Raw genomic sequence first — 12863 nt, forward strand, 5'->3', positions numbered from 1 at the left:
TCCAAATAGTGATAACTTTTATTTTCTTATTTGTCCTATACACCCATATTTTAACTGGCTTGCTTTAGCAATGTAATTTTTTTTATCTCACCAATTCTGTCTCATCACTTTCACAGTCCCAACTCAGATTGTAGTTATTTATTGCTATGAAATGCTCAGCAGTGTAATTCCTTTCAATTGGGAATATGAGCAAAAAGCAGTAGAAGCAGCCAGAGCCTGGGGATGGGGAAGAAAGGCCCTTTTCAGGGCTCCTGACCTGTTTGGAGAAGGAGTCTTCGAGCTCTGTGATGTCATTAGAAAACTCTCCAGATGTGGTGACAGAGCTTCCACCACCATCAATGCCCCCACCACAAGAGCCTCCATAGGGGAGTCCCCGTTCAAGACGGTGGCTCCGGGCACCAGCCATGGCACCCTCGTCCAGCGAGGCAGGCTTGCCCTCGAAGTACGCTGGGTTCTGTGCCTTCTCATACTCCTCAAAGGAGAACTGCATCCGCATGTTGGACAGGATGATGCGGCGGGACATGCGGCTCTCTGAAGCTGAGCTGCGTAGCCGCTCAAAGTTCTTGTTCATGCGGTATTGGCGGAAGGCCGTCTGGATGGTCCTGGCAGCCCTGCGGCTCAGGAAGGAGCCCCCATACTTCCTCTCCAGCATTTCCACCTGACAGGGGAAGGCCAAGAGGAACAAGGTCAGAAAGACGCTACAGGCTTATGCCCTGGGCCTTCAAGCACATCCCCATTGGAGTCACAGCTAGCTGTTGACAGTTGCTCAGATGTGCCAATCTAATTCTCTTGAATTTCAGTACTGGCCACATGGGCTTGGACTATGTTGTTATTGTTTTCATTTATAAGAAGTATACATTGATTATTCAAAGGCAGGAAAAAAAATCAGAGAAACCAAAAAAGGAAAGGAAGGAAATGAAGAGCAAGAAGTTTCAAGAAAGAAGGAAGAAGAAAGAATTGAGAGGAAGAGAAGGAAAGAGAGAAAAAGGAAGTCAGGCAGGGAGGAAAGAAGTCAGGAGGAAGGGAGATAGGTAGGTTTGTTTTCCTAAAGTCCAAACACCTAGGCATAACCACAATTAACATTTTGGTATGCCCTTCCAGATTTCTTTTTTCCCATATGTAGTATTTTGTCCCCTCCCTCCCCTTTTTCAAAACAAAAAGCTAAACAATATATTATATCATACTGTGAAACTGTCAACGGACGTGTGTGCTAATGAATGTTTTTGAAGACTGGGGGCAGGTCTCCAGGACCTGGGCAGGGAGCTCAATAATGCTTGCTGAGTGAATACAAGACTCAGTAGATGGGTGGTAAATGAGTGAGTCCTCAGGAGGGTAAAGGGTCCTGGAGCCAGTCTTTTCCAATTCTAGTTTTATCATCCCTCCCTGGATACCACCCTCAAGCTCCATATCCCGACCCCTCCCTCAGTTCTCTCTTGTACCCCACTTCCATTCCCAACCAGAGAGCCATATCTTCTGCACCTTCTTGTCCTGCAGGTCTGTGGAGAGTTCATAGCTGTCCGATAGGGCCTTGGAGCGCTTTATCTCCTCCTCCTCCTGCTTCCTCAGGGCCACACTGGCTGGCTGGAGGCGTGCCCGCTGAGACCAGGGAAGGCCCACCCCAGCAGGGGGGCCCCCCATGTGGCTGCTGGTAGGGGGCATCTGGCTCAGTCGGTAGGGGGGTTGGCTCCCAGGACTATCAACTGCTGTGCTCAGGTCACTGCCCGGGGCATCACCCTCCACACTGTGGGGATGAGATAAGATGAGCCAGGATGTGGGAACAGGAGATTGGCCTGCTGGGCCAGACTGAGAGTGAGTGAACCAAATCCCTGCCCCCAATCCCATTCTCCCTGCTTCCTCATAGATACAGGGACCCCAACACTTAAAGGGGAGTCCTAATCCTCAAGCTGTCTCCTCACTCTGCCCCCACAGTCCCTTCCCGTCAAGCCTTCTAGCTCTCAGTCCTTTCCTCATTCCCCTTCTGCCCCCAACCCTTAGATCTCTCTCTCCCTGTAGCTCTGATGCCATCCTCTCCCATCCTCTCTGATGCCATTCCCTCAAGGCTCTCTTGCCCCCAGTCCTATTCATCCCTTACAGCCTTATCCCCACACCAGTCTCCTCCCAGTCCCGTCCTCTCTAGCCCTTTTTTCTTCTTCTAATAGTCCTAAAAGAAAAAAGTCCCCTAATAGCTCCAGCCTCAAACTCTCCTCTCCTCCCATGGGCTAGTTTCCCCCTCCCCAGACCTATGCCCTCCCAGCTCCATCCCTTGGTGAGCCCTATCTCGGACACAGTGTGCTGTGATTTTCCTCCCAGTGCCATCCTCAGCACCACACCAGACCAGTTCCCATGGAGTGTCATCCCCTCCCAACCCTTTTCCCTGGTGCCCGAGGCCCACCCCTATACCCTGCCCACCCAGACTCTCCCCTCCCCCACCCAGCCCTACTCCTGCAGCCCCGCCCCTGCCCTTGGCAGCCTGGAGGCCCGGTCTGGCCAGTTCCCAGGGTTCCAGGGCTGCTGCTGCTACTGCTGCTGCTGGGAGGGCAGGGCGAGGGCGAGGGCTCAGCGAAAGTGGGAGGTGCCTCCCATCCAACATCCTCACAGGTAAAGAGCTGCCCTGCGGGGCAGCTTCCTCTTTCTTCTCATGGCCTCCTCTGCTCAGCTGGGGAGGAGGGAAAGGGGGTCTCGAGGCCGAAGAGTGGCAGAAGCTGGGCCCCGGGTCTTGCCTACCCGGGTTACCCAGAGCTGTTGTTCTGCCAGACCTGCTCCCACGGTGCCATGGCAACCAGGCTGCCAGGGAACCCAGGTGGCGACAGAGCCCCGGAGCCCTGAGCTGAGCCGGCATGGTGAGGAGCCACAGAGGTGGGGAGAACCAAAAGGAGGGCTCAGGAGGGGAAAAGCAGGCAAGTGAGGAATGGAGGAGGTTGTGGGGGGAATGGATGTGGCCTGGGCCCAGAGAATGGTCTGGTTTGGGGGCACATGGTTGGGGGGTTCTTGGATAGTACAAAGGTTAAGGGCCCATTCCTCAGCCCCTACTTGGGAGAGGCTAGAGTACAGGGCAGAGAGGCAAGCTGGGGTATATGGATGGGGAGTTCTCTACCAGCACAGGAGCTTGAGCTGCAACAGGCCCACCAGCCTCTCAGCAGAACACTGTGCTGGGGACTGGGGGCTGGGTGTGGTAGGGAGACTGCAATCATAGGCTAGGCCCTGGGTCACAGAGCTGGGCTCCGCCCTGGTGGGAACTCCCACCCACTGCTCATCCTCCACCCTCCCAAGTATTATATCTGCAACACTGCCCTGGACAAAGCAGAAACAGACTGGGGAATGCCCTCCACCTCAAATTCTCTTTCTCCTGGTGGGGGGTGGGGGGTGGGGGGGCTGACATCACCATCCATGGGTTAAACCCAAACCAGCCCACCCTCATCATCCAAGAGACTCTTTCCCTCAGGACTGCAGGACCTGCCCACCAATCTCACAAACATCTCCCCTCCCAGCACACTGCTTGAGTTCAGCTTTGATCAACTGTTTCTTCTACTCATGAACCATCCATAGATAGCTCCCATTGCCCACAAGAGATAGCCCAAATTCCTTATTCTGACACTTAAGACCTCTTCAAGATACAACAGACAATGATTATAGAGCACTTAACATTCTTACCACTTCATATGCAATAATTTGGTTACTTTTCCAAACAACCCTATGAGGTAGATATTGTTATTTATCTTCATTTTACAAATAAAGAGACAGGCCCAAAGAGGTTAAGTAACGTATTCACTGTCACACAGCTGCCAATGATACAGCCAGGATTGAAATCCAGGCAGACTGATTCCAAAGCCCACACTGTCAAACATTAAGCCACACTGTGGGGCTGGCTGCCAGCCCCCTCCCTATTTCATCCATCCTGGCCCAGATCCTGTTTCTCCCCGATGCTCTTCAGTCTCCCACCTCCAAGACTGCTCATATACTACCTTCCACCTTCTATGCAATCCCCATCATCTCTGCCATGTGCAATCTGAGAAATTCCCCACATCCTGGTTCTGTCAAGATTCAGGTCATATGCCACCACTAAGAAGCCCTCCTGAATCCTGCCTCCAGCCAGAAATTATTGCTGATCCTGTTCAGAGCTCCCACACACAGCACATGGCTGTCCTTCTTTTTATGGCACAGATTAGCTTTGGCAAAGCGTGACAGCTATTTGTGTGCATGGCTCCCAGAATCCCAGCACAGGAAGAGAATTTGGTTATCTCCTAGCTAACACAGATCATGGCGCCTGGCCCAGAGTAGATGCTCAAGAAACACTTCTGGCATAAGGGAGTCAGTGAATGTTCTCAGGTGGTTGCTTAATAAAAATCTCACCTGAACTTGTACCACATCCTCCAATCTCCTCTTCCAAACTCTTCTCCATACTGTGGCAAGAGAGAGCTTTCAAAAATATGAATCTGACCATTTTGATCTCCCATGGAAACTCTTCCACAGCTCCCCATAATTCACTCAACAAACTACTAAGCACCCTCTATGCAGTGAGCAAGACACACAAGAGTGCTCCCTTGGGGAGGTAATACTGTAATGGAGAAAGCAGACTATTAAAGAAATAAATCAGTTCAGGTAGGGATAATCTGTAAGCAGGAAAATAAAGCAGAGTGCATGAAGTGTTTTTATAGATGTGGTGATCAGGGAAGGCCTTTTTGGGGAAATGGCATATATGCAGAACCCTGATGGAAGTGAGGGAGTGAGCTATGTGGCTAAGGCAAAAGCAGTACAGACAGAGGGTACAGCCAGTGCAAAGGCCCTGAGATAGAACTGTGCCTGGCCTGTCTGAGGAACAGTGAAGAGGCTGGTATAGCTGCAACAGAGTGAATGAGGAAAGACAGAGAGGAGGTAAGGTCAGAGAGGTAATGGGGAGGCAAATTATGAAGGACATTGAGCCCACAGGAGACTGGCTTTTGCTCTGATTTAGATCAGTAGAGGAGGGATGTGACTTAACTTCAGTTTTATAGTAATCATCCTCCATAGGATAACCTCCAGTTTCCTCAACATGACCATGAGTGGCTCTCCTGACTCCTGCCTCATTATCCCAACCTGACTACCTCCTGCTCACCCTTCAAATTTTAGCTCAGGTGTGTCCTTCCATGCCTCTCTACCTTTTTCACACAGACTGGTTTACAGGCCCCTCCTCTGTGCTGCTATAGGGCTCTGTAGTTACCTCTATCCTTCGGTCAAGGGCTTAATTAGCTCATCGAGTCCTCCCAACTTATTGAAGCAGGCACCAGTAGCCCAATTTCTTAGATGAGGACACTGAGGCTCATAGAGGGGGTGTAAACTTACTCAAGATCACACAACTATTAACTGAGAAAGCCAGGATTCAAACCCAGAGCCTAGGCTTTCTTTTTATGACATCTTGTTGCCTCTCCCCACTCCTGGCTCTGTGCTGCTCCCAGCTCTCCACTCTTTGGCATAAGAGGGCCTGGCAAAAAAATGAGAGTACTTGCTTCTGAGATCACACACATGGCTGAAGAAATTGGAGCTGGGGGTGTGGAATCCTGCAAGTCAGAGCCCCCAAAACACTCAGGTACATGCTGATCACATGGAAAATCTCAATCTCTCTCTCTCTCTCTCTCTCTCTCTCTCTCTCTCTCACACACACACACACACACACACACACACACACACACACACGGAGGACAAGTAGATAGGCCTGCTTTCAGTTCCTGGCTTCCAGCTTATCAGCTATGTGAGTCTGGGCATGTCACTTTCCCTCTCTATACTTCAGTTTCTCATCTGTGCAGAGCTCAAGCAAATGTAATTCCTTCTTTGGATTCCTGTACTTCGGAAAGGGTCTGGGAGACCCCTCTCTTTCTGGACTCCCCTGAGCCAGGAGCTAAGCTTGTACATGTACACACACACACACACACACTCGCACACATGCACACACAGGTACAAAACCAGATACATCCAAAGGCTAACAAACCTAGAATCAAAAGCATACATTCACCATCACATGGAAACAGACATGAATATGTGCAGACATGCACATATACAGACACAACCACACATGTGGGCACATGCACACATACACACATGTGCCCATGTACACTGTCTGCTGGGCTATTCTGTGGGGGAAACAATCATCCTCTGCAGAGGGGGAAATAAGCCACATTACACAAATAACCACAGTACAAAGCGGAAAGTTATCAGGGCTGTAGAACAGAGGAAGTGTTGGGGGAGTGCAGGAGAGAGATCCCTTCTGCTTGGGGGTGGCTGAGCAGAATAAAAATAAACTCGCACTTACTGTGCACCTTCCCCGTGTCAGGCATTTTCCACATATTATTTAATCTGCATGGCAAACGTGAGGGAAGAATTAGGAATCCTAGTTTACAGAGGAAGAAAAAGGCTCCAAGAAGGAAAGTGACTGCCAAAGGTCTCATAGCTAGCAAGTGGCAGAAGTGGGGGAGGTTCAGACCCCCAAGCCTCTGCTAGCCCTCCTGCTGCCTTGAAGGCTTCCTGGGGGAGGATGCTTATAGACTGGGCCTTGTCTTCAAGCAGCTGGGAGAGATGAGGAGCTAGGGAACCTTGTGAGCCAAGGATTTAAGATGGGAAGAAACTGAGCAGGATAGGACAGATCCCTAGGGATTTGGGGCTGGCCTGCCATGGCGGGGGTGGGGCACTGACCCTCCCTGGATGCTGCTCCAAATGGGAGGTCTTTACTCCCTCCTTCCCTTTATTGGCACTGCCCGGAGCCAGGCAGTCAGCAGGGGATGGGATCAGGATGCAGTTGCCATGGAAATGAATGGGGGCTGTTGCCATGGATACCATAAGATGAGGGCAAGAGGAAGTAAGGGATGTCAGGACTATCCCCATGACAACTTAGGCTGGAGGGAGGGGACTGGAAGTGAGAAACAAGAAAAACAAGAGGAGAAGGTCAAAGCACCTAGATAGGGCCAGGGACTTTTAGGCTCTGGAACAAGACTGGGCAAGGAGACCACAGCCAGTGGCAGGTGGCAGAGGGGTAGAGGGACAGCAGTCATCTCTTTCTTCTCCAAGAGTCTTCTGCAAGCTGTTTCTGTGGCCCAATCCCACAGCCCAGCCTGACTTGGCCCAGGAGCTGATGGGGGGTGAAGGAGGCCAGCTAAGGGATTGATTGGGTAGACAGTGGGCAAACACAGGTTCTGGAAGCACACAGACCTGGATTGGAATCTAGCTTTGCTTCTCTGTCACCCTAAACATAATAGTTGTCACTTATTGAGTGCATCTTTTTCGCTAGGCATAGCTAGCGTGCAAGGTCTGGGTTGTTCTCCCTGAAGGAGATAACACATATGATGAAACTGAGGCATGGAGAGATAAAGTAACTTGCCCAAAGTCTCAGAGCTCAGCAGTGGTAGAGCCAGGAATCAAACAAAAGTGTATCTGAACACACGGGGTGTGGTGTAGCTCAGTGTTACAGTGCTTGCCTAACATGTCCCTGGGTTCCAACCTCAGCACTGCAAAAAAGGGGAGAAAAAGTGTATCTGAACACAAAGCTCATGCTTTTCCCACCCTGGCACGGTGCAGTCTTTCCAAATTAAAGTCCTTGCATTCTCCACCTCCTCATGCCTTTCCACAGTGTCATGCAAGGGGCCAGACACTGGGTAAATATTTGTGGAGTATGTGAGTGAGGGAGCCATCCAGGAAGAAGCATGAAAGACTGAAGTTAGATGGGAGAAGTTCCTCATTTCAAGAGTAATGACTCATGGATTTGGCTGGCTAAGGGTAGAAGATCTACAGGGCTGGGGTAGACTATGAAACATCCAATTCCACAATCCAAGTTGAGGCCCAGACAATCAAAGTGACTTGCCCAGGGTCCCTCAGGATGAGAATCTCCCATCTTCTAGGCTAACATCCCATTTGGAGCCTCAGAACTCTCACCTCCCACCCTGACCCAAAATGTTGGCAGCAGCAGGCACTTATAATTTCATGACATGGCAAGCTCATATACTTGCTCATATACTTGTTTTGTTTTTTTCTACTCAGAATATCCTCTCTCCCCTTCACCCTGGACTGGATAGGCTTGGGCGAGCTCATCTCTACCTTGCTGTATGCTGAGCAGGCAGGCCCATCTGTGAAGTCAGTTCCGACTCACTCCTACCCATCAGTACTGCCTACTCTGTGTCTTGTGCACACATATATCATGGTGGCTCTATTTGTTTTCTTGCAGTGTTGGGAATTGAACCCAGGGCCTTGTACATGATTAGCAAGCACTCTACCACTGAGCTATACCCCCAGACCTTCCTTTTTCTTTGAGACAGGGTCTCACTAAGTTGCCCAAGCTGTCCTTGAACTTGTGATCCTCCTGCATTAGCTTCCCAAGTAGCTGGGACTATAGGCATGTGCCACCACCAGCTCATGGTGGTTCTTATTACCAGCTAACTTGTTATTCTCTCTTGAAGTGACCATCCCTGCTCCCCTCCCCCATGCCTGTTTCCCAAGGGCAGTGCCTGGTATGATTCACCTTCATGGACCTACCATGCCCAGGCCAGGGACTAGCACACATCTGTTGCTCAGCAGCCACCTTGGTCCCCTAAGACCACAGTAGAAGTCATGTGTGTCTGTATGTGTGTGATCATCCTGCCTGACACTGTCAACCTAAAAGTCATAGCCCCACATGCTTAAATGCCACCCACACCCAGCCTTGTGATTACATCTACCAGACACATGAGTAGAGACTGCCAGGCACCAAAAGTCACCACCTCACACAAGTGACCTCACATTCTCAGAATTCCTCACACCCAGCCTCACATAATCACATTCTATCAGATGCTCAGCAGCTCACAATCTCTCGCTACTGGGAGACCTGCACAACCTCACACAAAGATATGTGTATGGATGTGCAGATACATGGAGACATATTTTTATTACAATGGCTATAAACCTGCCCCCTTCCCACAGCACAGGTCCCCTGCCTGATTTGGCCAGTACAATTGCCTACCCAAAGTCTCCACTCCAATGGCTCTCAGGATGGCCATCCAACCTTGATTTGCCCTCTCTCTTCATTTAGTTGAGCACCTTCACCTCCTTCTATCTCCACTCAAATGAAGGGTAGAATGATCTCCATCTCCCAGCTACAGGATACCTAGACTCACCTACTCTACATTCCCCAACCTGGCCCTGGAGCCCTCCACCAGGCTTTTGCTCATTTGGTCCGTGCCCCCTGGATAAAGCCTTCTCTTCCCTTGCCACCTAGTCAAACCCTTCTGAGCCTCCAAGGCCCAACTCTTACCCTTCTGCCTCCAGCAAGCCCTCCTAGATGCTACCCCTCTCTACCCACCTCAGCATCTCTCTGAGAGATGGAGAACTCATGGAGGACTCAGCCATTGTCTTACTTGATCTCTCAAAGTGTTTAGCTTGGGGCCTTGTACCCAGTCGGTTCTCAAGCAATATCTTCTAGGAGAGTAAGGAAGGAAAGAAGAGAGAGGGAAGTGAGAAATGAGAATATGAATGAGTGAATGAATAGGTGAGTTGAGTATCTGAGGGAAGCAGTGAGTGAGGAAATGAGGTGAGGTTCTGGAAAAACTACAGGTTCTACATGACAGGGGTTCTAAGGGAGGAAGGAAAGAAAGGAACTCTAACCTGGACCTTAATCCAAACAAGAACCACTAATCATGGCACACTTGCCCAAGCATGTACTAGCCCCTATGCTGGGCTCATTGCATTCTTTCTTGGTAATAAGCTTCATGACAAACCAGAGAGGTAGATAGATTCTCACTGCACTCAGGAGGAAAATAAAGCTCAAGGAGAAGAAGACTTGCTCAAGGTTACAAATATAACAGATGGCAGAACCAGAAGGTAAACTCAGATTTGTCTGATACCAAAGGCTTGGAGAGGGAAAGTCAGGGTATGAGCCCACTTTGGGGTCTCCTGGCTGTGCTCCTAATACAGACACATCATAAAAGGTGAGGAGCCTATAAATACATAAATTTAGCACACTATCCACTCTCTTGCTGACAGTCTCTAAGGAGTCTTTGCTTCAAGCTGGGTGCAAAGAATATTTAGGCTCATTGAATGTGGACGAATGGCTTCCTTTCAGATTCAGAGATCCCTAAATTTGTAGAATCAAAACCTTAAAAGTATAGGATCAAGTAATCTTAACATCATAGAATATTAAAATCCCATTATCAGATTTGTTTAAAATTGTAGAATCATATAATCTTAAAATTACAGGATTGGAGACTCCAAACATCATGGCATTACAGAAATAGAGATCACAGAATTATATGGAATGTGTCTCAGAATCATCATATCTTAAATGCACGTAGTGCGGTTTCTTAAAATCAGAGCATCTCAAATTCATAGAATGTCAGAGCTGGAAGAGCTCTTGGAGACCCTCTGATCCAGCCTCCCTCCCCATTTTTCAGATAGGAAACTATGTTTCAGTGAGGTCAAGGAACATGTCCAAGGTTAGCCAGCTCATAACAGCCACAGGTTAATGGGCTGAAGGGGGCAAGTTGGGAGCCATTTGCACATTTATTTATTGAGTGCCTCTTGGGTGTTGAGAATACCACAAATCAAATCCTACTCTGTCTCCCAGTCTCTGTTCCCAGCCCTGGATAGGAAAGAAGGCAAGTCCCTGGTGGGGATGGGGACAGGGAAGTAGGGTCAGTGGAACATACATCAGACAGAGAGAAGAGATCAGCTTTTATTGATGGAAATTCCTTTGTACACAGCAACACACACTCTGAAAGGCCTTTTCCTCCTGATCATATTTACAGAGCACTATGGGAGTGGCAAGGGGCATGGGGCAAGGCCTTCAAGCAGTGGAGGAAATGGCAGCAATGGCCACAGCAAGGGGACGAACGACAGGGATCTAGGCAGGCTGGGTCCTGTCCCCGTCTGGTCCTCTGAGCCCTAGGCACCCTGCATCTCTGTTTGTGCTCACAGAGGACAGAGGTAGGTCCTTGGGATGTCATTTGGAGACCTCTCCAGGAGTGGCAGGCTCCAGGGTGCCCGGGAATCGGGAAGTGGGAAGTGGGAAGTGGGAGTGCATGTGCGGGAGGGTTGGGATTCCAAGCTCCAAGCTCCAAGCTTTGCTTCTCCCACATTTTAGTCAGACCTAGGGCTCCAGCTCTTTTTAATTCCAGGGCTGGAGCCCAGGGGAGACAGTAGTGGGAGGGGGTTCCAAGAAGGAAGTAGGGGAAGAAGGGGCACAATGCTAGCCCATTTGATTCCTGAAGCAGGGGACAGGGTCCCATGGGGGATCCACAGGGGCTGGGTGGGGGGCTGGTTAAGGCTTTTGCTTCTGCATAGAAAATGGCCCTTGTCCTCTCAGTTACCGAGAGGAGGGACTACTGCACTCGGAGGCCGGACAGCAGAACTGGTGAGCGTCTTCCTCTTCCTCTTCCTCAGTCTCCTCCTCCTCCTCCTCTTCCCTGGGGCCAGGAAGGGCAGGGTAGAGGCCACAGGCGGGCGGGTGACAGAGAGAGGCAGAGGCATTAGTTTGCAGAGCAGGGGAGATACATGAAGGGCCAGAACTGCGAGGTGGGGCTAAGATAGGGGTCTGAATGGGGAGGCCAGTGTGATGGATTATCCAGGGCCATACCCAACTCAGTCTCCAAGGAGCCTGTTGCTGGGCCCCTCCTGGGACAGCCCTCCCCCTTACGCAGCCTGGACTCAGTCCTAAGATATCCCCAGAGTATATAAACTTCGTTTCTGACTCTGATAGGTGCCCGACCTTCATTTTAATGTGAATAACAGCAACCTGTTCTACGTTGGCACTTTGTATACATCTCATTTAACCCCTGCAACAACTCTGCAAAGCAGCCTTTTAGAGATTAGGGAACTGAAGCTCAGAGAGGTTAGATAATCTGAGGTTATACTGCTGGGCAAGTGACAGAGTCAGGATTTGAACCCAGAGTTCTTGGAATTCCAGGTCTCAGACTCAATCCTACTAGGTCTTTTGGGTAAACTTGACAAATCTGTCTTGAAATCCACCCAGTCCTTGAAGGACAAAGATTTGTATTTCCTGAAGGCTCAGGATCAGGAAAATAGGAGATGCTTAGAAATGGAGAACAGAAAGGCACAGTTTGGGAAGCAAAAAGACCTGGGTTCAGATCCCAGCTCTACAAATGCCTCTTGGCTTTTAGGGTATGTGTCCTTGGGCATGTTATTGCCCCTCTTGGAGCCTCAGTTTCCTCATCTATAAAATGGGGCTCATGATGCCTCCCCAGAACTGTTGCAAGGTCTAGAACATACATCAAATGCCTGGCAAACAATAGCAATGGGAACACAGTGGGGATTGTTAACTGCTTGTGAATGGAATTTAATTCTCAAGGTAGCCATCTGCCCACACAGAAGCAGCCAACACAGTGAAGAAGAGTTATTGCAGGAACCAGCGCCTGTCCCCAGGGTACTGCTGAGCAGTACCAGAGGCCAGATTGCATGTGATAGTCACTGGGGTTGGGTTACAGTTTAATGGGGTGGATGGACAGACGTAGGACAGGGGTGAACCAGGCGCCTTGGCAATGAAAAGGCTGATCTTCTGGGGGGTAGCCAAGGAAATAGAAATACCCTATTCCCAGACTACTCAGCTCTGGGGACACAGTAAGTATAAAATCTCAGAAATAGGAGGATCAGGAAGAGATGGGGAGGAAAACAGACAAGCAGGGGAAGGCACTGCTGTCTATCGGATAGACAGACAAGCACATGCACACATGTGGCACACACACACACTTCTTGGACTCAGAGCTCCCTGTGACACATTGTTCCACACACTCACTGAGTCAGCAAGATCACATGAACCAGGACTCAAGTCCTGGGCATCTGAGTCTTCCATTCCTCATCTATAAAATGAGAAGAAAAATCCACACCTCTCAAGGCTGTCATGAGAAACAAATGATAGT

The 12863-nt window shown here is 49.8% G+C and overlaps 1 protein-coding gene across 7 annotated transcripts in view; it reads right to left on the reverse strand.

The window, feature by feature from the left end:
- The window catches only part of Iqsec2 (IQ motif and Sec7 domain ArfGEF 2), an 82945-nt gene that overhangs the window by 18985 nt on the left and 51097 nt on the right, over positions 1–12863 (reverse strand). For all 7 annotated transcript variants that reach the window (XM_077106278.1, XM_077106274.1, XM_077106273.1 and 4 more), the window contains 2 exons: positions 1480–1741; positions 257–658 (listed from right to left, as the gene is read on the reverse strand). In XM_077106278.1, coding sequence (XP_076962393.1) covers positions 257–658; positions 1480–1741 — 664 coding nt within the window. The remainder of the gene's footprint in view (positions 1–256; positions 659–1479; positions 1742–12863) is intronic.

This window comes from Callospermophilus lateralis, chromosome X, assembly GCF_048772815.1.
Source record: "Callospermophilus lateralis isolate mCalLat2 chromosome X, mCalLat2.hap1, whole genome shotgun sequence".
Taxonomy (NCBI): domain Eukaryota; kingdom Metazoa; phylum Chordata; class Mammalia; order Rodentia; family Sciuridae; genus Callospermophilus; species Callospermophilus lateralis.